At 42.2% G+C, this 24,040-nt stretch overlaps 1 protein-coding gene across 1 annotated transcript in view; it reads right to left on the bottom strand.

The window, feature by feature from the left end:
- The window catches only part of LOC122447240 (ATP-binding cassette sub-family C member 4-like), a 914,448-nt gene that overhangs the window by 882,565 nt on the left and 7,843 nt on the right, over positions 1-24,040 (bottom strand). The window contains exons 2-9 of the mRNA XM_043477776.1: positions 21,947-22,057; positions 21,272-21,392; positions 12,435-12,659; positions 7,936-8,025; positions 5,155-5,318; positions 4,112-4,237; positions 2,929-3,178; positions 550-651 (exon numbers count right to left, since the gene is read on the bottom strand). Of these exons, the coding sequence (XP_043333711.1) occupies positions 550-651; positions 2,929-3,178; positions 4,112-4,237; positions 5,155-5,318; positions 7,936-8,025; positions 12,435-12,659; positions 21,272-21,392; positions 21,947-22,057 (1,189 nt within the window). The remainder of the gene's footprint in view (positions 1-549; positions 652-2,928; positions 3,179-4,111; positions 4,238-5,154; positions 5,319-7,935; positions 8,026-12,434; positions 12,660-21,271; positions 21,393-21,946; positions 22,058-24,040) is intronic.

The following is a 24,040-nucleotide window of genomic DNA, read 5'->3' on the forward strand; positions in this document are numbered from 1 at the left end:
GGTGATCATTATTCCCACCTGCTGTCTCCCCCTGCCCCTGGCTGCCAACAAAGTGCACAGACCATCCAGAAGCTCAGGATGGGGGAACCCCCACCCTACCTCAGCCAAGACCCAGATCACAGTCTCACTCTATGTATAATAATGTGATCTGATAATTAAGGCAAAATTGTACACTAACCCCCCAAAGCCTCTTTAACAAACAGTTGTGCATTTGTTAGATAACCCATTCCACACTGCAGCATTTTGTCTGTCCATTTCTGTAAATGCTAACATTACAAATGTATGTACTTTAAGTTCAAATGGTGCTAATACTTTGAAAGCTCTCTTGAAAATGACATAGAGAGCAATAAGTCAAAGGTCTTAGGTTGATTTTATACTTAATCTCCATTAGATACAACTTTAGTGCCAATTTTGAGAATTTTTATAACATACTTTCAGTAAATGAGCAAGTCACATTTTACACCACGCATAAAATTTAAAAATTCTCCAGTAAATCCACGTCACAGTTGTCTGTTAGCAGTCAGGATCCTGGAATGGAGGACTTGTTACCTCATCCCAAAAAGCAGTGACATCTTGCACGTCCACTGTCCTTTTACCATCCAATGGCCGCTGAGGGTGGAGCTCTGGTATCTCATCAAGTAATAGAAAATCCTATAGAAAAGAAAAAAGAAAAAAAATATTGTTAAACTGCAGAAGAAAGCACAAACAAAAACAACTGCTTTCCTGGGATTTGCAATAAAAACCTTTGTACAGTCTAAATAATGTTTTACCAACTGTACTTAAAGCATTAATTCACATCAGAACATATTAAATAACATATGGAATAATATTTACTGTTATTACAGCTCATGGTTTATATCAATAAAATCATATAATATAGTGTATTTGTTGTGGTTCAGTCATCAAGCAGTGTCTAACTCTTTGCAGCCCCATGGACTGCAGCATGCCAGGCTCCCCTGTCCTTCACTATCTCCAAGAGTTTCCTCAAATTCATGCTGATTGAGTCAGTGACACTATCTAACCATCTCATCCTCTATTGCTGCCTTCTCCTGCCTTCAATCTTCAAAAAACATCAGGGTCTTTTCCAATGAGTCGGTTCTTGGCATTAGGTGGCCAAGTATTGGAGCTTCAGCTTCGGCATCAGTTCTTTCACTGAGTACTCGGGGTTTAAAATCTTTGCAGCCCAAGGGACTCTCGAGAGTCTTCTCCAGCACCACAATTCCAAAACATCAATTATTTGGCACTCAGTCTCCTTTATGGTCCAACTCTCATATCTGTCATTACTACTGGAAAAATTATAGCTTTGACTATATGGACTTTTGTCGGCAAAGTAATGTCTCTGCTTTTTAATATGCTGTCTAGGTTTGCCACAGCTTTCCTTCCAAGGAGCAAGCATCTTTTAATTTCATGGCTACAGTCACCATCTGCAGTGATTTTGGAGCCCAAGGAAATAAAATCTGTCACTGCTTGCACTGTTTTCCCATATATTGCAATGAAGTGATGGGACCAGATGCCATGATTTTAGTTTTCTGAATGTTGAGCTTTATTTCTGAATGTTGAGCTTTTTCACTCTCCTCTTTCACTTTCGTCAAGAGGTTTTTAGTTTGTCTTCACTTTCTGCCATTAAAGTGGTGTCATCTGCATATCTGAGGTTACTGATATTTCTCCTGGCAATCTTGATTCCAGCTTGAGCTTCATCCAGCCCGGCATTTCACATGATGTACTCTGCATATAAGTTAAATAAGCAGGGTGACAATAAACAGCCTGATGTGCTGTGCTGTGCTTAGTTGCTTTGGTCATGTCCAACTCTTAAGGACCCCATGGACTGTAGCCCGCCAAGCTCCTCTGTCCATGGCAATTCTCCAGGCAAGAACACTGGAGTGGGTTGTCATGCCCTTCTCCAGGGGATCTTCCCAACACAGGGATCAAACCCTGGTTTCCTACATTGCAGGCAGATTCATTACTGACTGAATCTTGACGGAAGGTTACAATACACAGTCTTAACATACTCTTTTCCCAATTTGAAACCAGTCTTTGTTCCATGTCCTTGTTCCAGCAACAGTTCTAACTTGCTTCTTGACCCGAATACAGTTTTCTCAGGAGACAGGTAAGATGGTCTGGTATTCCCATCTCTTTCAGAATTTTCCACAGTTCATTGTGATCTACACAGTCAAAGACTTTAGTGTAGTCAATGAAGGAGAAGCAGATGTTTTTCTGGAATTCTCTTGCTTTTTCTATGATTCAATGGATGTTGACAATTTGGTCTCTGGTTCCTATGTCTTTATAAATCCAGCTTGTGTATATGGAAGTTCTTGGTTCACATAATGGTGGGAATTACAAATTTGAAAAGAAGAGAGCAGTTAGAGAGAGGATTAAGCAGTAAATAAAAAGGGGCCAGGGATGAAAAAGCAGATACAAAAGGCAGGCTCGTATACCAACAAGCAAAACATCTGTGGAGGAAAGAACTCATTTTTGAACACAGAGAATTAAGTGAATCTGAAGTCACTCTTCCTGTCCAAGGAGCAGGGAGCTCTCAGCAAGTTCCTCCCCTCCCGGCCCAGAGAGGAATCCTGTACCCCAGGACTGTGCACAGTCACTGCCTAGTCATCAGAGTTAGCACAGGAGAGGCAATCTGTTTGCTCCTGCTTTTAGATATTTTAATCCCTCTCTGCAGGCATCACTACACAAGAGCCCTGTGCCACTGCCATCTATATATACTACTGGCCCTACATGAGAACCAGTCTTATGATACCTGTAACACACTCTACCTAATAAGAGAAGAGAGTACTTACAACATTCTGGGAAGTCTGCCAGCTTTGGCACTGGGAGAGTTAAATATCACCTAACTGGAACACAGTGACACCGAATAAAAGGAGGCATTTTACAAAAAATGCACCTACAACTGAAAAAAATTATTTGTCACCAAACCTTGATTCTTTGGATGCTGATGACAGCCTCTGATAACTTCTCAACAGCCATGGGGAAGTACAGGGTGCTTGAGAAACGCACAGACTCGATCAGAGTCACCACCACAAACACTTGGCTGGCTGTGATCAGGTTGTCAAGGAGCTCATTGGTGATGAAGGTGACAAAAATCATGATTTTACTGACAGCAAAAAATGATGCCAAATTCATGCCCCTAAGGTAGGAACTTTTCAGAATCTTGGAAATTTCCTTCCTGGAAAAGAGAGCATGAAATAGGTTTTAAAAGAAGCATCGATATCAAGTCCTCACAAGGAGGGACTATACAGTGCACCTCCGGGGCTCCATCCCAACACCAGGACCACAGAGTTCATCACCACTTCACTCTTCCAACTAAACAAAGACTTCATGTCACCCTTTTAAATACTGTGGGTCAATCAGACTGGGTTTGAACATTCATCCAACAAGCATTCATAACCACAAGTCCTGGGCGGGGCTCCCCACTGACGACAGAAAGACACAGCCCCTCTCTTCCAGGAGCTCATGAACTTGTGGGGGAAGAGATTAATACACCCCAAAATTGTGAGACACCAAGACATTAGACAGAGGAAGGCACCATGGCCCCTCTGGAAGTACATGTCCTGGCTATCGTAAATAGTGCTGCAGTGAACATTGAGGTACAAGTGTCTCTTTGAATTCTGGTTTTCTCAGGGTATATGCCCAGTAGTGGGATGGCTGGGTCATATGTAGACTTATTCCTAGTTTTCTAAGGAATCTCCATCCTGTTGTCCATATAGCTGTGCCAATTTGCACTCCCACCACAGAGCAGAAGGGTATTGTTTGTAGATGTTTTCTTGATGGTCATTCCTACCAGTGTGAGGTGATACTTCATTGTAGTTTTGATTTGCATTTCTCTAATAAAGAGTGATGTTAAGCATTTTTTTCATGTGTTTATCGACTGTTTGACTTCAGAAGCATATATAATTTTGCCTTTAAGAAAATCATAGATGGAACAGCAGGTTAAAATGACATCTACCCTCTTTCACTTAACCCTCTTGCAACATGTGAGGTGTGGAGTTCATAGTATTTAAGTTTGTCTTCATGTGAAAACTTGGTAAGACTTCTAATTTCAGTCAGTAAAAATGGGGGGAAAGTACAAAAATATGGTGTGATACATACAAAAACTTACCTTCTTAGTCTGGTAATAAGGTCTATAAATGACTTTTCCCAAGCATTCATTTTTATTGTTTTGATGCCAGTTATAACCTCACTTATGTTCCTGATCCTGTCATCTGTGAGAGCTGCGGTCTTACTCCTGAGGGAACAGACGTGAGGGATGAGCGTTAGTGACCACAGCCCAACTTTCTACAGCAGCAGCAGGAGGCACAGGGAGGGGCCAGGGATCAATGATCCCCTACAGCTCTTCTATGCTGACATCACAGGTAGGTCCTTCTCAGAGTACAAATGGAGAAAAAGACTTCTAGGAAGTCAACCATTCAGCCTAATTCAAGGAGTAACTTGGAGAACTCGCAATACTGGCTAAGGAAGACCTAAAGTAAGTCAGGTACAAACTCTCCTCCCAAGGAGGTCACAGTTGGGCAGGGAAGGCAAAAAGACACTGAATCTAACAGGAAGACAGTGTCTGTGCTGTGATAAAATAGGACTGAAGTGCCAGTGAGCAGAAAAGATCAGGCTGTTAATTCCACTGGGAAAGGAGAACAAGAGCTTCAGAGACCTGGCAGCACTGGAACAGGGCCTCAAAGGGTAAGGAACATCTCTCCACAGCGAGACAGGAAAGGAAATTTCAAATAGACAAAAATAACTCATGTAAAGTCACCAAAAAAAGAAGAAGAAAAAAAAATTCAAAAAACACAATACCTCCATCATCTGACAACCTGGACAAAGACCCACCTCCAACCCTCTGGGACCTGCTTATTATTACTATTTAATAATGCTTAAATAACTTCAATATAGATAACTTCTTCTCAAGGACACTCCACTTATTCAGGTATGGTGCTGGGAGGAGCCAGTGAGTGCCAACACCTTTCCCTCTTCAAGATCAGCCTTCAGCTTAGGGCTAGAGTTTCCACTGGCTAATCCTGAAGGGTCTACAAAGCACGCAAAGAAGAGACTAGGGAAGGCATTGGTTTTGTTTTTGTACAGAAGCATTGAGCAAATGGTGAACGTTACCAAGCACATATCACCTATTTTTTAAACCAGTGTTTCTCTTACCTGAGCAATGAAAATGCATTTCCAATGCAGCTTTGCAAAAGCAGAAGAATAATGAGAACCACCATCCCAGCAAGACATGATATTCCTATTTCCATCCAGAGCAGGGCGGTCACTGCGATAGCCTGCAGTGGCCCCACCCACAGATAGTGCAGGAACATCGTTACCTTAAAAGAGAAAGACAAAGCCTTCTTAGGACTGTATAAAATCAAAACCAGTAAGGAGAGAGTGTAGAACAATCTGCTCTGAAGGGACAGGAATCTAAACAGAAATGATCTCAGTGAGTTTTAAACCTGATGAAGCAGAAATCCAAGTGTCCACCCCAGATGATGCTGTTCGGGGTCAGCATAGGGCCAGCCTCAGGGACGTGCCAGGGAGAACCCAACTAGCAGCACTGAAGGAAGATGTTGATTTTGTCCACAACACAGATGAGATCAGGGCTTCCCCAAACTCTCTCTGTCCCAAAATTCAGCCCCCATCTCCCCAAAAAAGCCTATATTATGGGACCTACCACACTCTCCAATAATTACTTGAGTATTTACCTTCCAGACAGGCTGTGGCCTTTCCAGGGCAGAAATTAAGGCTTCAGTTCAGTTCAGTTCAGTCTCTCAGTTGTGTCCAACTCTTTGCGACCCCATGAATTGCAGCACTCCAGGCCTCCCTGTCCATCACCAACTCCCGGAGTTTACTCAAACTCATGCCACCGAGTCAGTGATGCCATCCAGCCATCTCATCCCCTGTCGTCCCCTTCTCCTCCTGCCCCCAATCCCTCCCAGCATCAGGGTCTTTTCCAATGAGTCAACTCTTCGCATGAGGTGGCCAAAGTATTGGAGTTTCAGCTTCAGCATCAGTCCTTCCAATGAACACCCAGGACTGATATCCTTTAGGATGGACTGGTTGGATCTCCTTGCAGTCCAAGGGAATCTCAAGAGTCTTCTCCACCACCATGGTTCAAATGCATCAATTCTTCGGTGCTCAGCTTTCCTCACAGTCCAACTCTCACATCCATACATGACCACTGGAAAACCCATAGCCTTGACCAGACAGACCTTTGTTGGCAAAGTAATGTCTCTTCTTTTTAATATGCTATCTAGATTGTTCATAACTTTCCTTCCAAGGAGTAAACATCTTTTAATTTCATGACTGCAGTCACCACCTGCAGTGATTTTGGAGCCCCCCAAATTAAGGCTTATTCACCTTCAAATTAAATATAGGCCTTCAGATCAGTTCAGTCGCTCAGTCATGTCCGACTCTTTGCAACCCCATGAATTGCAGCACGCCAGGCCTCCCTGTCCGTCACAAACTCCCAGAGTTTACTAAAACTCATGCCCATTGAGTCAGTGATGCCATCCAGCCATCTCATCCCCTGTCGTCCCCTTCTCCTCCTGCCCCCCATCCCTCCCAGTATCAGGGTCTTTTCCAATAAGTCAACTCTTCACATGAGGTGGCCAAAGTATTGGAGTTTCAGCTTCAGCATCAGTCCTTCCAATGAACACCCAGGACTGATATCCTTTAGGATGGACTGGTTGGATCTCCTTGCAGTCCAAGGGAATCTCAAGAGTCTTCTCCACCACCATGGTTCAAAAGCATCAATTTTTCTTTTTTTTTTTTAAGACATTTAAAAGAATTTATTTATAATCTTATGTACAGAATTTATATAATTAAAATATTACCTAAATATTTGTTGCTAAATCATTTTAGCAACAATTCAAAGATGTAATATGAATGTGATACCATTTTTAATGTTGTTTTTATGTTTTTTCTTTTTTTTCCCCATTTATTTTTATTAGTTGGAGGCTAATTTAGACGCTCAGCTTTCTTCACAGTCCAACTCTCACATCCATACATGACCACTGGAAAAACCATAGCCTTCACCAGATGGACCTTTGTTGGCAAAGTAATGTCTCTGCTTTTTAATATGCTATCTAGGTTGGTCTTACATCATGTTTAATGAAAAAATAATTGAAGGAGAAATGAAAGTGTTAGTCGCTTAGTCATGCCCAATTCTTTGCGACTCCATGGATTGCAGCCCACCAAGCTTCTCTTCCCATGGGATTTTCCCAGGCAAGAATGCTGGAGTGAGTTGCCATTTCCTTCACCAGGGAATCTTCCTGACCCAGATATAGAAACCAGGCCTCCTACATTGCAGGCGAACTCTTTACCACCTGAACTACAATGGAAGCCCCTAAACTTAAAGGCCAAGATCATCCAGGAAAGAGAAGTGGTCTATACAGATCTGGCCAACAGCTACACCACTCTGGGTAATGTGATCTATTTATAAGGTAAGTGTGAAATGGGTATGATGGGACAGCAGAGAGTATGCTGTGTCTGGCTGGAGACTACCAACTTGGCATATTCCTCAAAGCCTCCCTATGCAGCAGGCACTGAACAGGGCACACAGAAAGAACAACCCCTGCCCACCAGGCTTTCATCATCCAGAGGAGGAGGAAGACAGTCCCTCAACACCCACACCACGTGCCAAGAAGGGCCACTCCAGGAGGACCCCAGGGACACTAACCAAGCTGGGCAAGAACACTGCTGCCTGCCTATTACTGGAGTATGTTACAGACAATGTCAGAAAAACAAAATGCTCATGTACAGGACAACACATATTATCACATCTAAGCTGTACACAGAGGAAATGAGGGTTGGATAAAGAGAACTTTTGCCTTGTGTCCTCAACAGAACCCTGGCCAACACCAAACCCTGGCACCTGGTATCCCAATAAGCTAAACCCAGTAAGAAGGATGGGGAATGGAAGAGGATCTCTCAGGGGCAGCTCACCTGATCAAACCTGTTCACATCATTGGACAGCAGGTTGACTATCTGGCCTGTGGTGGTCTTCCTCATGGCCAAAGTACTCAGGCGAAGTGACTGAAATGAGAAAAAGATACAGAGAATTGGATTTCTACAGTGATACCAAGTCAGTCTGAGGACATAGCAAAATGAAGTGTATTTTGATGGGGTCTTGTGTAGTGTCAGGACAAGCAGGATGACGCCTGAAAGCAGGGCTCTAGCGACCCATGTTCATCCTTAGAAGATTCAATGTGGCGGCAGCCCTGCCCACAAGGACAGCAAAGGGAGGAGCAGGAGACAGAAGCAAAACCCTCCACCCTGTTTCTCAATGAACTTGGACCTGCCTGAAGGATAAAGGGATACAGATTTAGACTTAGGGGTTAAATAAAGCAATTTTGAGCCAAAATCTAGACAGCATCTTAAAAAGCAGAGACATCACTATGCCAACAAAGGTTTATATAGTCAAAGCTATGGTCTTTCCAGCAGTCATGAACAGACGTGACAGTTGGACCATAAAGAAGAATTGATGCTTTTGAAATGTGGTGCCGGAGAAGGCTCTTAAGAGTCCCTTGGACAGCTAGGAGATCTAACCACTCAATCCTAAAGAAAATCAACCCTGAATATTCATTGGAAGGACTGATATTGAAGCTGAAGCTCCAATACTTTGGCCACCTGATGCCAAGAGTTGACAAACTGGAAAAGACCCTGATGCTGGGAAAGATTGAGGGCAGGGAGAAGAGGGGACAACAGAGAATGGCATGGTTGAATGGCATCCCTGACTCGATGGACATGAGTTTGAGCAAACTCCAGAAGATATTGAAGGACAGGGAAGGCTGGTGTGCTGCAGTCCATGAGGTCACAGAGAGCTGGACAGGACTGAGTGACTGAACAACAACAACAAGATGAGAGTGGAGAGGCGGCCTCAAGGGAAGAGATTAGGGGACGTGGACTATAAATGTGATCAGTCATTAATACTAGGTGTGATATCATTTAAACACTTTGGTCTTAGTTTCCTCATTCTAAAACTAACCAGTATAATATTCCAAACACTAATCCTGTGAGGAACCTGTGTTCTTAATGCCAGTCTGCTGACTTTACAAAAAGCACAGCCTATGCTGTACAATTCTTTCATTTGATAAAAAGCTCTGAAAAATTCCCTAGAGATCTGAGGAACCTGAACAGACTACCTTGAGCTATTTCAACAGACCACCAACTGGAGCCATGGATCCAAACAAAATGTCATGGTTTATAAAAATGTTTCATTTAGTCCTCAAGTTAAACAGAAAAATCAATGATCAAGTAAGACTATAAAGTGATACAGCCACAATGGAAGAGAGTATGGCAGTTCCTCAAAAGACCAAACATGAAATTAACATATAGTATAGCAATTTCACTTCTGGAAATGTACTCATATTAAAGCACAAACTTAAACTGATTATTTGTGCACTGTGTTCATAGCAGCATTATGCACAAAAATCAAAAGGTAGAAACAACTCAAATGTCCACTAACAGATGAATGGATACACACAATATTGTATATACATATTAAGGAATATGATTCAATCTTAAAAAGGACTTAAATTCTGACATCTGCTCCAAGACGGATGAATCTTGAACACATTGTACTTACATGACATAAACAAAATGACAAACATTGTGTGATTTCATTATATGAGGGACCTAGAGAAGTCAAATTCATAGAAAGAAGCAGTAGAAGGGTGATGACTAAGAGGAGGGGACTGGGGAGTCCATGTTTAATGCAGGCAGAGATTCAGTTTGGGAAGAAGACAAAATTCTGGAGATGCACAGTGGTGATGGCTTAATGTGAATATACTTAATGTCACCAAATGGTGCACATAAAAACAGTTAAAATGGTAAATTTTATGTTGTGTATATTTTACCACAACTTTTTTAAATGAATGAATCAAAGCCAAAAGTAATTTTACCACAGCTGCAGAAAGGTAAATAAATGACAAGCCTTTTATACACAATCTTTTTTTTGTTAGTTTTACAGTTTATTTTTAATTGAATAACATGTTTTAGTTAGTTTTCCATGTCTACAAAAGTAGTTCTAACATCCATTTTTAAAACAGAATGATTTATACTAGCCACTCAGTCACGTTCGATTCTTTATGACCCTATCGACCAGAGCTCTCCAGGCTCCTCTGTCCATGAAATCCCCCAGGCTAGAATACTGGAGTGGGTTGCCATTTCCTTCTCCATTATATATGATACATATTCCAAATTATAAACTATTACTTTGAGCTTAGCAGCCATTCCATTTCCAACACCCGACCTGCTTTCTCCTCAGGACCAGGGATCAAGAGGCAGGGCCTGAGCATGAGACATAGACATTCACAGGGGCCTTTCAGAGTCACTCGGCAGCCCCAGGTTTGCCCTAAGGAATTAGCCCACCTGTAACCTGCAAGAAGTGTCTTATTTCTGCATCTCACGAGAAATCCAGATGCAAGGCTGTGCACGAGGAAATTCCCATGTTTCTGGAATTTCAGGTTATGTACAGTTTCTGACTTTGTAAATAAATAATTATTTTAGGCTAATTAAGCCAGTACATGAACACTTTGGGAGATGTTTACAATCACATAAGCAACATACAAGGTCAGATCAGATTTCCTAAAGGACTCCAAAGTGTTAGTGGGAAGAGGAAGAAAACTAGGTGGACAGTGGCTCACCTGTGCAGCAATGCATGAGCTTTGTTTGACTAAACCATCATCTCAAATCTAACTTAAAGTTTTCACAATGCAGTTCTGGTGAAATTTCCTGCATACTTATGGGAGCCAAGCATGATCTGAAAAGATAAACATCTAGCTAATTTGTGGGGAAATCTGAGTATTTGCCTACTAAACGGTAGAAGGTGCAAGAGAATAACAAAAATGACGATGACTGACAGTGAAGACCCTTAACTAGAGGGTATGTTACCCAAGGAGAAACTGGGCTCATGTACCAAACACAGACAGTGAGATGCCAGGGCCCTGAGTCCACAAGGTTCTGAGATTTAACAAGAGTCTACCCAAGGAAAGATGGGAGAAGACATTCTACATTTTGCCCAGAAAAGCATTCCCAAGAAACAGGAGCTCTAGATAAGTAACAAATAGTAAAAGAAGCAATAAGTTTCATTTAAATTGCCTGGTTTTAGCTTTCATTGAGGATTTTCTTCATTTTAATAAGAATTAAATATATTTAATATGTGCAATTTGATGTTTTGATGTAAATAAACATTGGGAAACGGTTACAATAGGAAAACAAATGAACATACCCATCATCGCACATAGTTATCCTTTCACGTGTGTGGTGAGAACACTTAACATCTACTCTCTCAGCAAATTTCAACTATAAAATACAGCTAAATAAAAAAAATTTTCTAGGAAAAAGCAAACAGCCCAGGGCAAAGAGATATGCAGGATCAAGTTTATAAAGAGCTCTTCAGCTAGGTGTATCTGTGGCAATTCGTAAAAACACCTAAAATCCGTATTTCTTTTAAACTAGTTAAGATCAGGGTAAACTATGGAATAATTCTGTGGCATTTCTCAGTACAAATTCACTGAACACATCAAATCAGGTTTTATTAAAAGTGCTAAAATTCATATTAAAGAAAGAGGAAATATTGAATTAAGAAAATAACTTGAATGTATAGCAATAAATTCTCACCAAAATTACTAAAAACAGCATAAGATTTCAAGTTTCATCCCAACATTCAGCTCTATTCTTTAATACCATTATAAACAATCATAACTACAGAATATAGTGAGCAAGTCTATGTTTAGCATGGATTCCATTTATATTTTTCTTTAGTTCACATAATTACATTCAACATGATTAGATGGGTCATTTAAACATAAAATCATTCCCTTTCTCAAATACATTCTGTGCTCCTAGATTTAACTTTACAAATCACTGAAGTTTACTTTTAAATACAACTTTGATATAAAAGATGGTCTTGCTGCTGCTGCTACTGCTGCTGCCGCTGCTAAGTCGCTTCAGTCATGTCCGACTCTCTGAGAGCCCATAGCTGGGCAGCCCAGTAGGCTCCTATGTCCCTGGGATTTTCCAGGCAAGAATACTGGAGTGGGTTGCCATTTCCTTCTCCAAAAGATGGTCTTAATGAACAACAAAACTGCCACAAATACAGCTACAAGATTAAGGTATGAAAACATTGAAAACCAATTTGATACTTTTTATACTTATTTTTTAATTAGATTCCATTACAAGTTGAGTGGATATTATGCAATAACCTGTGGATTAAAGTAATCAAAGGCAGCCTTGACCCGATCTCAATACAAAACTTTTCATTATTTACTGGTAAAGTTTGCTTAAATGATAACAACAAAATTGGCCTGCTGCAAATAGCAAGCTTCTCTAGGAAGGTGTAAATGATCCCAGTTACAAAATGTTTAATTTACCGAGAACTTTCCCAAGACATTTCTGATGCTTCGTGGGAGGTACACACTGTGGTACCAAGTGACACTCACCTTGCGGTAGATCATATGGCACACGGCTACTCTCAGCCTCATCCCCACACGCTGAATGCGGTAGAAGTACACGTGGTGCAGAATGGCCCACACGAGCACGCAGGCGCTCAGCCCTGCCGCGTAGCCATAGGCTTCGTGCAAAGCAGCAGAATTGGCAGGATCATAGTTTTCAACATAACTAATAATTTTCCCCAAAAATATGGGCAGAACTACCTTGGTGCCCTCCTGAAAGAAAAAAGCCCTAATCAGCAATACAAGTCATGCCAGTTTTCCTTAACATAAGCTTTACTTTTATAATTAGCATTTTAAAAACCCATCTTGACAAAATGCTACATTCATGGCTAACCTAAAAGAAAAATACACAGATCCACTATCTCCAATAAGACAAGCAGAAAATAGTTTTAACGTAAGTCAAAATCTCACATTCAAAGACAATAAAGCCTTAGTACTGGGTTGGCCAAAAAGTTCTTTTGGTTTTTAAGTAAAAATAAAAGACACATTTTTCATTTTCACCAAGAACTTTGGTGAACATATTCAAAGTTCTGTTCCACTATCTTCTGCCATTTTTCAGGAAACTTCATAATTCCATCTTCCCTAAACTTTATCTTTTTGAGCAAAAACTATTTCAGGTACCTTTCACAGTCTTCCTGGGAATTAATATTCTTTCCATTAAAATAATTTTGTAACAAACAAAATAAACAGAAACCCTAAGGAGCAGTGTCTGCTGAATATGGCAGATGAGTCAGCACTTCCAAGCCAGGCTGTAACAATTTTTGCCTGGTCAACAAAGAAACATGTGGTCTTACATTATCCTGATGGAAGATAATTCATTTTCTGTTGACTAATTCCAACACTTTACATCAAGTGCTGCTTTAAGTTGGCCTAACTGGGAGAAGTACTCATTGGAATTAACTGTTTGGTTTTCCAGAAGGAGCTCATAACAGAGGACTCCCTTCCAGTCCCACTGTATACACAATATCACCTTCTCTGGATGAAGACTGGACTTTGGTGTGCTTGATGGTAGTTCATTTCACTTACCCAACCATCTCTCTCATTCCACATTAGTGTAGAGTATCCACATGTCATCGCCCATCACAATTTGTTTTTAAAAAGGAGCATTTTATTAAGTTACATTTCAGTAGAGAATTGCATGTGAAAATAATGGTCAAGAAGGTTTTTTTTTCCCTCGCTTAACTTAGGTGGAAACCAAACATCAAAGTGATTAATTGAAGCAAGATGGTGAAATGACTTTCATTTTTTTTGCATATTTTGAGTATGCTGGCTATCTCCCACATGATATAACATTGATTGTCCTCAATTAATGTCTAGATTTGATCTTTATCAACTTTAACTGGTCTACTCAACTGAAAAGCATCATTCACCAAGAAATCTCCAACAGGAAGCTCTTTTTCTTTTTCTTTTTTTTTTTGCTGTATTGGGTCTTCATTGCAGTGCACATGCTTCTTCTCTAGTTGGAAAGCACCAGCATAGTTGCCCTGAGGCATGTGATACCTTAATTCCCTGAAAGTGAAGTCGCTGAGTTGTGTCCGACTCTTTGCAACCCCATGGACTGTAGCCTACTAGGCTCCTCCATCTATGGGATTTACCAGGCAAGAATACTGGAGTGGGTTTTCCTTCTCCAGGAGATCTTCCCAACCCAGGGATTGAACCCAGGTCTCCCGCATTGTAGGCAGATGCTTTACTGTCTGAGCCACCAGGGAACTCAAAGCCTACAGCACCCAGTATTTCCACATGGTCTCCCATCAAAGTACTAACCAGGCCTGACCCTGCTTAGCTTCCCAGATCAGACGAGATAGGGCAAGTTCAGGGTGGTAATCAAACGCATGACCCTTGCATTGGAAGACAGACTCTTAACCACTGGACCACCAGGGGAGTCCCCTGATGGGTTTGTTTTTGATAGTTCTCTTCTGTCTGTAAAATGTTGAGGAACCCACAGGAGGAAGAGAAGGAGAATCCAAAATTCAAAACACAAAGCATAACCAAAAGCACTTTCTGCTCAACTAATAGTGCCTGATCAGATTAATGACAGAAAGCTGATGCCATCTCTCAAATGGATGTGACACTGAAGCCCTACACGCCTGTCTTGTTCTACACATATGTTCACAGGCTGTGACACCTGCCTTACCTTCCACAAGGTTACAGGAGATTTCATCTACCCCAGAGAAGAGAAGACTGTTTATTGGAAGGATTTTGAGTAAGATGACCATATCAGAGGAAGATGACCAGTTCTCAAGAACACAAAGGCTGTTACATTTCTAGGAAGCCTCATCATTCACCCCGGAAGCACTAAGAGCTTAAGAAGAGCCCCTCATAGATTGTAAAACACACTGTTGATATAGTTTACTGAGATGGAATTCTGGAGACTTACACAGAAAAGCAAAAACGTCAAACTACACATGGCAGTCCCAGCCCAGATAGGATCAAGGGAAGCCCAGTGCTGCAGGCTACAAACCTGGGGCTATCCACCAGAAGCCCAGTGGTAATACCTGCCATCCCAAAGTGTCCTAAAACTCTGATTCTTTTTGGGAATCACTGCTGTCTGTTCAGTACAATTGCTCAGTCATGTCCAACTCTTTACAACCCCATGGACTGCAGCATGACAGGCTTCCCTGTCCATCACCAACTCCCAGAGCCTGCTAAAACTCATGTCCATCAAGTCAGTGATGCCATCCAACCATCTCATTCTCTGTCGTCCCCTTCTCCTCCCACCTTCAATCTTTCCAGCATCAGGGTCTTTTCCAATGAGTCAGTTCTTCGCATCAGGTGGTCAAAGTATTGGAGTTTCAGCTTCAGCATCAGTCCTTCCAATGAATATTCAAGACTGATCTCCTTTAGGATGGACTGGTTGGATCTCCTTGCAGTCCAAGGGACTCTCAAGAGTCACCTCCAACACCACAGTTCAAAAGCATCAGTTCTTCAGTGCTCAGTTTTCTTTACAGTCCAACTCTCACATCTATACATGACTACTGGAAAAACCACAGCTTTGACTAGACGGACCTTTGTTGGCTGTTACTCAGCTGTCTGTTACTCATGTATTTGATCATAACATCATTTCAATTACAGGAGGAGTAAGAGTAATGTCACCCACCTAGAAGAATACTAATAAATGCAAGAAATTCAGCAAAAAAGAGTGTGAAATAAAGGCAGGCCATTACTGCCTAGGCGTCTGGGGTTATCTCCTGAAAGACAGTCTTTAATAACCCAGATGAGCAAACAAACTCACTAAGGAGTAATGCCAGTCCAGGGCCTATAGCTTCTACTCTTCTGTCTATTCTTGATCCTCACCTCAACTAGTGAGGAATAAAACAACTGAGAAAATATTCCCTACCAAACTTGAAACTAACCAAATTAAAACTTTCTGGATAGGCAAGCACAAGATCAAAAATTGTTCCCCAAAACTCTTCATCTTTGACATCAGTCTGATTTGAGAATACTCTTTCCATAAACCATTGAAGAATAGAGTTTTTATATCCTCATAGGAATTCTTCACAACTATGAAACCATGAAAGATTTTTAAAAGATCTAATATAATATGACAAAATTTGATCAAAGTTCTACAAGAATCTGTCTCTGCAGCAGACATTTCTCAGTGGAGTCCTTGGTATTCAGCCTCCTGAAAGCACTTGATTTTTGGGCCCCATTTCCTGCTTCTTAGGGGAACTTTTCACAGAGTTAAGTGCTAAAATTCCTACTCAGTATAGTTTCTCCGTTACATTTTCACACATACTTAAAAGGTTTCTTACCCAACTCCACCATCTCTGCTTCATGAGAAAAATTAAGAAAACACAGAAAACAGAAACAACCTACATCAGACAAAGAAAAAATGCTTGAGTGAAATATATAAGCAGAAAAAAAAATGAGCTTGTGGGAAAAATGAAGGGGCAATTTATCTTCAGAAATGGGGGAAGAGGTGACAAAGAGCAGAGTTGAGAAAGATCCAGAGCTAAGGAGGAAAATCAATAATCCTGAAAAATCATTAGGATTCTAAATACAACTTCACTACTCCTGACACAGTGGTCTTCATCCTGACTGCTCCTTAGCATCACTTGGGAGGGATTAAGAGCACTCTGAGACCTGAAGGCAAACCTCCAGAAACTGGTTTAGGTTCAACTGATTAAGGATGGACCCTGAAGTTCCCTCTCCCTGGAAGATTCTGGATGTAGAAACTAATCCCATGGAAGCATCTGCTATTCTCCCACATCATCAGGGCATCTGGGACTGGAGGGGCCATGAACCTGCTTTGAAGAACTTACAAGTACCACAGAAGGTTTAAACCTGAGTTCCATGTTACATATCATACTTCTAAGAAAATTCTTTATGAACCCAAGCTCTTGAGACTCCAAAGATGAAATTCAGACCTTTCGTTCGAAACCACAGGAAAAAAATAAATGTTTATAAAATAAAGTATTTACAAAATAAAAGTATGAATCAAAATTTGTAATGTTACATCTAAAGAGGGAGAAGAATTATAATGGAACAAGGATACCAGTCTTCTTTAAAAATAGCCTCTTTTGTTGATTTGATTTTGGAATTGTGAAAACATTATACAGAATTGTAATTATAAAATAATCAAGTTTTCAAAATCAATTCCTAAAATTTCAGAGTAAAATGAAACACAAACTATATCCACCAAGTAGGTTGGCAGTTACACAAAAACAAATTATTAAAAGTGGTTTTAAAAAAAAATTTGAAAACACATTCCCTGTGTGATATGCCTATCTAAGAACAATATCAACAGCAACAACAACAACAACAATATGCTTCCAAAAGTCACATTATGGTTAATAGTGTTGATATTATAATATTTTTAAATGAATAATTACATCAGTATCATTGAGAACTGGGATTCACTGAAGTTGCTCAGTCGTGTCCAGCTCTTTGTGACCCCAGGGACTATAGCCTGCCAGACTCCTCTATCCATGGAATTTTCCAGGCAAGAATATTGGAGTGGGTTGCCATGCCCTCCTCCAGTGGACCTTCCCAACCCAAAAATCGAACCCAGGTCTCCCATGCTGCAGGCAGACTCTTTACCATCTGAGCCACCAGTAGGCATGGAAGAAAAGAGAAAAGATGATGAGAGGAAAAGAGATACCAATCTAAGAGTAAAAGATAAAGTAAAAGCACTACTGTCCTGAATCTGATTTAGATTGGAAATACCCATATAAGCTCAAGGTCTGTTTACTACAAAAAAAATGTATTCTAGCTTTGTCCAATGACAAAGCTGAGAAACAATAGCCAACTCAATAGCAATGAGCACCCCTAGTGCCCAGACCGTAGTCTCTAAATACCATTTCCCACTAGAAGGAGCCATGGCTGCTTGGAGAAATGGAGACTCCAGGGCTGGGGCAAATTTGTACTTAAAATGCACAGCTTTTTTTTGTGTAACGATAAGCCAGAACTTCTTGTCATACCAGAAAGCAAAAAATTAGCGAAGATTTCTACAGTTTGCACAAAAGACAGGAGTCCTGGGAAGAGATCTATTCTATCCTTAATGGCAGAGCTCGGTTTCACAAAGGGCTTAGAAAACTCACTGCTGTTTACAGGCCATCATGGCAGAACAAGAACTCGAGAAAAGTCACATCTAAAAGTCAACTTTTCTGGACAGTAATTAAAAGTTTCACTCTAAGAAGAATTTTGAATTTTTCACGATTATGAAAGCAATCTTTTTAAAAAGGAGTCACCTATTTCCTTGACTTATTAAAGAAAATGGATTGAGGGGGATTGGAGGATGAGTGAAATAGGTGAGGGAGATGAAGAGGCACAAACTTCCAGTTATGGAAATGTAATTTACAACATAGGAAATATAGTCAATAACACTGGAATAACTTTGTATGGTGACAGAGGGTAACTAGACTGATCAGGGTGATCATTTTATAATGTACAAAAATATTGAATTACTACACTGTACACTTGAAACTAATATAATATTGTAAGTCAATCATCCTTCAATTAAAAAAAAAAAGTTTTCAATGAGAAAATAAAAATACAGTTTTTTTTAAATGAATTGAAAAGCATCACCCTCATATATGTCTCAAGGTCATCCCTGTGGATATTACTAACACCTAATGGCTAATGCTAAGCTCTCAAGAACCAGCAGGGCGCACACAGCAGGTCTGCTCTGCAGGCCCCTGTCTGTTTGGCTCAATGCCCCCTCCTCCTCTCCCTGCTGTGTGGTCCTCAGTGGTTGCTCTGAGCCCACAGTATCTTTGCCACCAGCAGCCACTTCCCAGCCTCCCGGGTTGAGCAGAAGTGAGGGACACATGGAAGAAAGGGTTGGGAAATAAATGCAAAGACCACTCAGCTCCTGGGGAACCAGCCCTGAGTCCAGGCACAAAGCCCACTTTGGGATGCAGAGGATTCTGCTTACTTCCTGCCCATCAGCTGAGCTCCAAATCAAAAACTTACACAAATATGTGCCTTCTTATAGCCTCTACCTAAAACAGAGACAACCAGCAAAAGTGGCCTTGGACAAAGGTCAGTGATTAGACAAGACCGGCCATTTCTAAGGTTCCCAGGAAGAGGACATAAACTCTGGTCACTCCTCCCCACTCAGGGTAGGGAGTGAGGGAACCCACTGAGGCTCTTCAAGGTCACCCCATTTACACACCAGCAGGTGGAGACCTCACCTCTCAGAGAGAAGCCCTGATGACCTAGGGAGATGATCTCTGTGTCTCTGGCCTAAGAAGAGTCTTTAGGATCCTCCTCTCTACCCTGAGGGCCCCAGGCAGGAGGAGACCTATTCTCCTCCTCGCCCAAGATACCCATGAAGGTACACACAGGGGCCAGGCATGCAGGGAACTCACTGGCTGGTCTATTTAGGGGAGACCTGCACATGCTCCAGGTTGAACAATAGCCTGGTACTTGTTTCCCCAAGCATTATGGGCACTCCTCAATTCTCACAGGACAAAGGTTTCACACTTTGAAATCCTAACCCTTAAAGCTTCACCCTGGACTGGCATCACCCTGCCTCTTCCCACTGGTGCTTCCAGGAGTGCCCGTGCTGTGGTTGGTCACAGCACTGTCTGGGAATCATGGGTAACCCATGAGTCGTTCTGTGTACCAGAGGAATTAAAAGAGGGCAGGAGGTCATAAAGTAAATGTGTTCATGTTTTAGAGAGGCGGAGCCTGGTGGGTTGACATCTATGGGGTCGCACAGAGTCGGACACGACTGAAGCAACTTAGCAGCAGCAGCAGCAGCAGCAAGCTGAGTTTAGATCTTCTGCTATCTAAAATTATCACCGGTGGTAACGAGGGGAAGGTTAAAGGGCTCCTGGTCTATCTGAACACAGCATGATGTTGCTTCTAGCATCAACATCCTAGTCAAATCTGGCATCCAGGTGACATGGACACCTGAAATCTACCCTCATTTAGGATCCCAAATCTGACTTCCTGACCCAATTACCTGGGAGCTGACAGATTCTTTGTCTCTCCAGTTGTGTGGGGCGGACTTCACCTCCCAGCTGCCCACTGCTCACAATGCCCTTCAGTACAACACAGCCTTTATACAAGAACCATGCTGTCCACTTGTAAACCACCTGGCCCACCCACCTCACTCCCAACACAATGGACTGACGACAGCTCACACCTTCTCCACCTAAAACCCCCCTTTCACAGCAGCTGCCTCTTCCATCCTCCTGCTCTCACACACTCACAGCCCGCCCGTGTCCCTAAGGCAGCGCTAAGGGACCACGGAGAGCACGAGCCACCCAGGGGGTCTGCAGCAGACCTCCAGCAGGTCAGCCAGAACAGGGGGCTGCCGGCACTGTGTCCCCAGGTGGACTGTCCTCTGGGGGGTCTTGACCCAGGATTTTCTGGGCCACAGAGTTCACTGAGCTCACAGCTTTCTGTCTCTGGTTTGCCCTGCACATCCCCTCCTACACCCTCTGCCAATGCCAGCTACCAAGACTCTCCCTTCAACCAGCAAACCACCCCCCACAGTCAGGACTGAAACCAGCACAGATGGTGCATGGATTCTCCACAATTCATGGTGAAGCTGGAGCTCCTCCCCATGGGGGGCTCTGACCTGGATGACCTGGCCCACGGGGAGGGTGCAGCCCAAGAAGGAGCTATGCAGCTCCTGCCCAGATGCAGGGCCCCAGGTCCTGATCCACTGGAACGGGAGAAGTGATGATCCCTTCTTAGGAAAGCATTTATCAGATGTGTCCTGGGCAAGTTAACAATTGCTTGCTGAGTGACTATAAAATGTCTTAGGTTTTGGGCTCAGGTCCAAGATTACTTCCTCCAAAGCAGGAGGCACATATTCCTTGAGGTTTTAGGATCTTCTTTTTCTCAAGGATCACTTTTAGCATTTATATCATTTACTGAGCACTAACAATGTCCTAAGTAAGTAAAGTCACTCAGTCATGTCCGACTCTTTGTGACCCCATGGACTGTAGCCTACCAGGCTTCTCCGTCCATGGGATTTTCCAGGCAAGAGTACTGGAGTGGGTTGCCATTTCCTTCTATTATGGTATAAAATGTCTTTTCTTGTCAGTGCCATCCTCCCACAATACTATGTTTTAATTGGTTAAAAGAAAACTATTAGCTTGGCAAAAAGTTCATTCAAGTTTTGCCATAAGCTGTTATGGGAAACCTGAAAGAATTTTCTGGCCAACCCAATAGTAATCCCCTGAAGCATTTGTCTTTAAGCACCTGTCCATTCTAAAAGTAAATATAACCACTGAACTCCATCCTGATTCACAGACAAGTTTTATCTTCAGACCTTAAACCACTGTCCTCTCTCCCCACCATCTCATCCATCTCAGTACTGATCTGCATACACTAAGAAGCAATGCACAGTATGTAAAAGCTTTAACCTCAAGAAATGTAAGTAGTCCCAAAACGAAATAGAATTTCCAGTAACACTTGACGATTGCTTTCATTAAAGAAGGCTCCCCTGCATCTTTCTTGGCTCTCAAAACTTCTCGATCCCAGTACCTGTGATGAGAAACAAAGCACAGTGAAGAGCAGCCTGGCTACAGGTGAAACGGGGGAGGGGCGGAATGGGAGATGAGCCTTTACTGCAGGTGCTCTGCGACTGCCCCATAGGTGCTGGCTAATTGGTCACAGGGCTCCTGAAGGATGAGCAGTGTAGACCGAAGCACCTGAAAAAGTACCAGACCAGGCCTTGAGGGAGAAGTCTTAGTCTCAGAAAACAAGTTTCTGCCAAGCTTTGCTGGACTCACAGGTCATGAGCAGCTCAGGAGGGCAGACACCTTCCTCCAGGGGCCCCACCTCCGGGGACAGAGCTTGGTCTCCAGGGCCATGGCTGTGAGCTCCCTTCACTTGCACAGATGCACAGGGAACACAGGCTCCCCCAGCCTCCAACGTGGGCTAAGCCCGGGGTCAGCCAGAGGGGGTGAGTGTGCAATGTCAGGGGAGGAGGCTCCAGAGAACCTAAAGGAAGCAAAGCCTCCCCCCACACATAAACCCCTTTAGCCCCACGTGGAAATTCTCACTCTCCCTCCCTTCTCCCTGCTTCCTGTGCTCACCCTTGCAGCTCTTCTCCAAGATGCTGGGAGCGATCTTCTGGAAGCACTGAGTACAAGTCAGCTTGTTTTAATTTCCGTTCATAACCAATTTTAAACAAGGGGTTTAGCCACCTGTTAAAAATTAAAATGACAGTGACATATATCTAAATTATACAGCTCTAATTAGAATCCTACATTGATGGGCTTTGTTAAAAAAAAAAACTTTATTTTAAATATATAGTGATATGATGGAATAATTAGACATGTGTTTACACACTCACACACAGACACATACACACTCCCTAACTCTGTAGGCTGAGAGGCCCCGGAAGCAATGACACACTGGTAGCAAAGAGCATTCTAGCCCCCCAGTCTTGGGGTTTTGTTTAACATACACAATTACAATTTTTTTCTTGTGGGAAGGAGTTTTAAAGTCTACTCTCTTATCACCTTTCAAGTATTCAATACAGTAGGATTAATTATAGTCACCAGACTGGACATTATACCTTCATGAAAGTCAAAGTTGCTCAGTTGTGTCCAACTCTTTGCGACCGCATGGACTATACAGTCCATGGAATTCTCCAGGCCAGAATACTGGAGTGGGCAGCCTTTCCCTTCTCCAGGGGATCTTCCCAACCCAGGGATCAAACTCGGGTCTCTCGCATTCCAGGCTGGAATTCCGTGAACTGTATAGTCCATGGGGTTGTAAAGAGTCAGACACAACAGGGGGACTTTCACTTTCATGAGGATGTAATGTGCAGTCTGGTGGCTATAGTTAATCTACTGTATAACTTATTTTATAATGGAACTTTGTGTCCTTTGGCGCCCTTCACCCAGTTCTTGGCTTTTTAATATCCTTCTTCCCTAGAAGGAACCAACTGAGAACTGGCTGATTCCAAGGTTGGGGCTGTGTGTGTCAGCACCTGATAGATATAAACACCTGACATGAAGCTTTGGAGACATCCATGTCAAAGACATTCATCTCCGGTGAACATGTGACAGCTACACAACGAGATAAAGAGCCAGGCCACCCCACCCTTGGAGTTCCCGCTTTCAGAAAGCTCTGGTTGACCTGATAACAGACCATCTCACCGACTGCTTGCTTCTCCTTTCCCGTACTTTAATTCCTGCTCTTATTTTTTAAATTCACCAATAAAGAGGGAAACTTTAAAATCCTAGACACCCAACTCTCAACCTCAAAAAGGGGGAACCCCAAGTCCATTCTTGCTAATGAGCTCTCTCTCTCTACCCAGGACCTCGCTGTGTCACCCCGGGGGTGCCTTGTACCCTCCAGGGCATGTGAGTGATACACCTTGGCATTTCAAAGTTCCCTGATGGTTGTTTCTGAGATGTGTCTCACAATCCTAAGAACCACAAGGGCTTATCCAGCCACAACACTGACTGCAAAAGGAGAATTTCTCTGGGGGCTGCTCATAACTAGTATGAGCCCTGGTGAGCAGAGCCCCAGGCAATCCTGGCAAAAGCCTCACTGTCTACAGGCCAAGACCAACAGGCAGAGAGAGTCCAAGATAGGTCTGGGACATCTTGTGCCATAAAATAAGGAAGTGTTCAAGAAATCATGAGAATGTGCAGGAAGAACAGAGATGCTTGAATGGCTCTTACTAGACAAATCTGGGATACTTTGAGCATCAGAACAAATAAATGGCAATGAGCCTTAACCCAGAAAATAATGAAAGAATCAATGAATCTGTAGTGCTACATAAACAGGAGAGAAAGGAAAGCTCTTGCAAATAAATGCAAACAAACATAAAAGAAGTCATCAGTTATTTTAAGTTGTGTACATAACTGAAAATGTGCTATACTGAATAATTTTTAAGTGCAAGATATTTTTTATCTTTATATGAGGAAAAGTCTTGGGAAATTGTTTTGTGATTCAATCTGTAAACTATGTATCCCAAGACATGTCTGTTCTATATAGATGCTTAGTCCCTTGTGCAAATCAAGTGCTGGTCAAAAAGACTGCTGAAATTTTATATGCTTATTGATATTTTATACTTTTTTATCCTGCATGTCCTGTAAAGTTATAAGTCTGCACAATAAAAATGTTTAACAACTCAGAAAAAAAAACAAGGATCAAGTCAGAAAATTATCAGT

Source organism: Cervus canadensis, chromosome 9, assembly GCF_019320065.1.
Source record: "Cervus canadensis isolate Bull #8, Minnesota chromosome 9, ASM1932006v1, whole genome shotgun sequence".
In the NCBI taxonomy this organism is placed as follows: domain Eukaryota; kingdom Metazoa; phylum Chordata; class Mammalia; order Artiodactyla; family Cervidae; genus Cervus; species Cervus canadensis.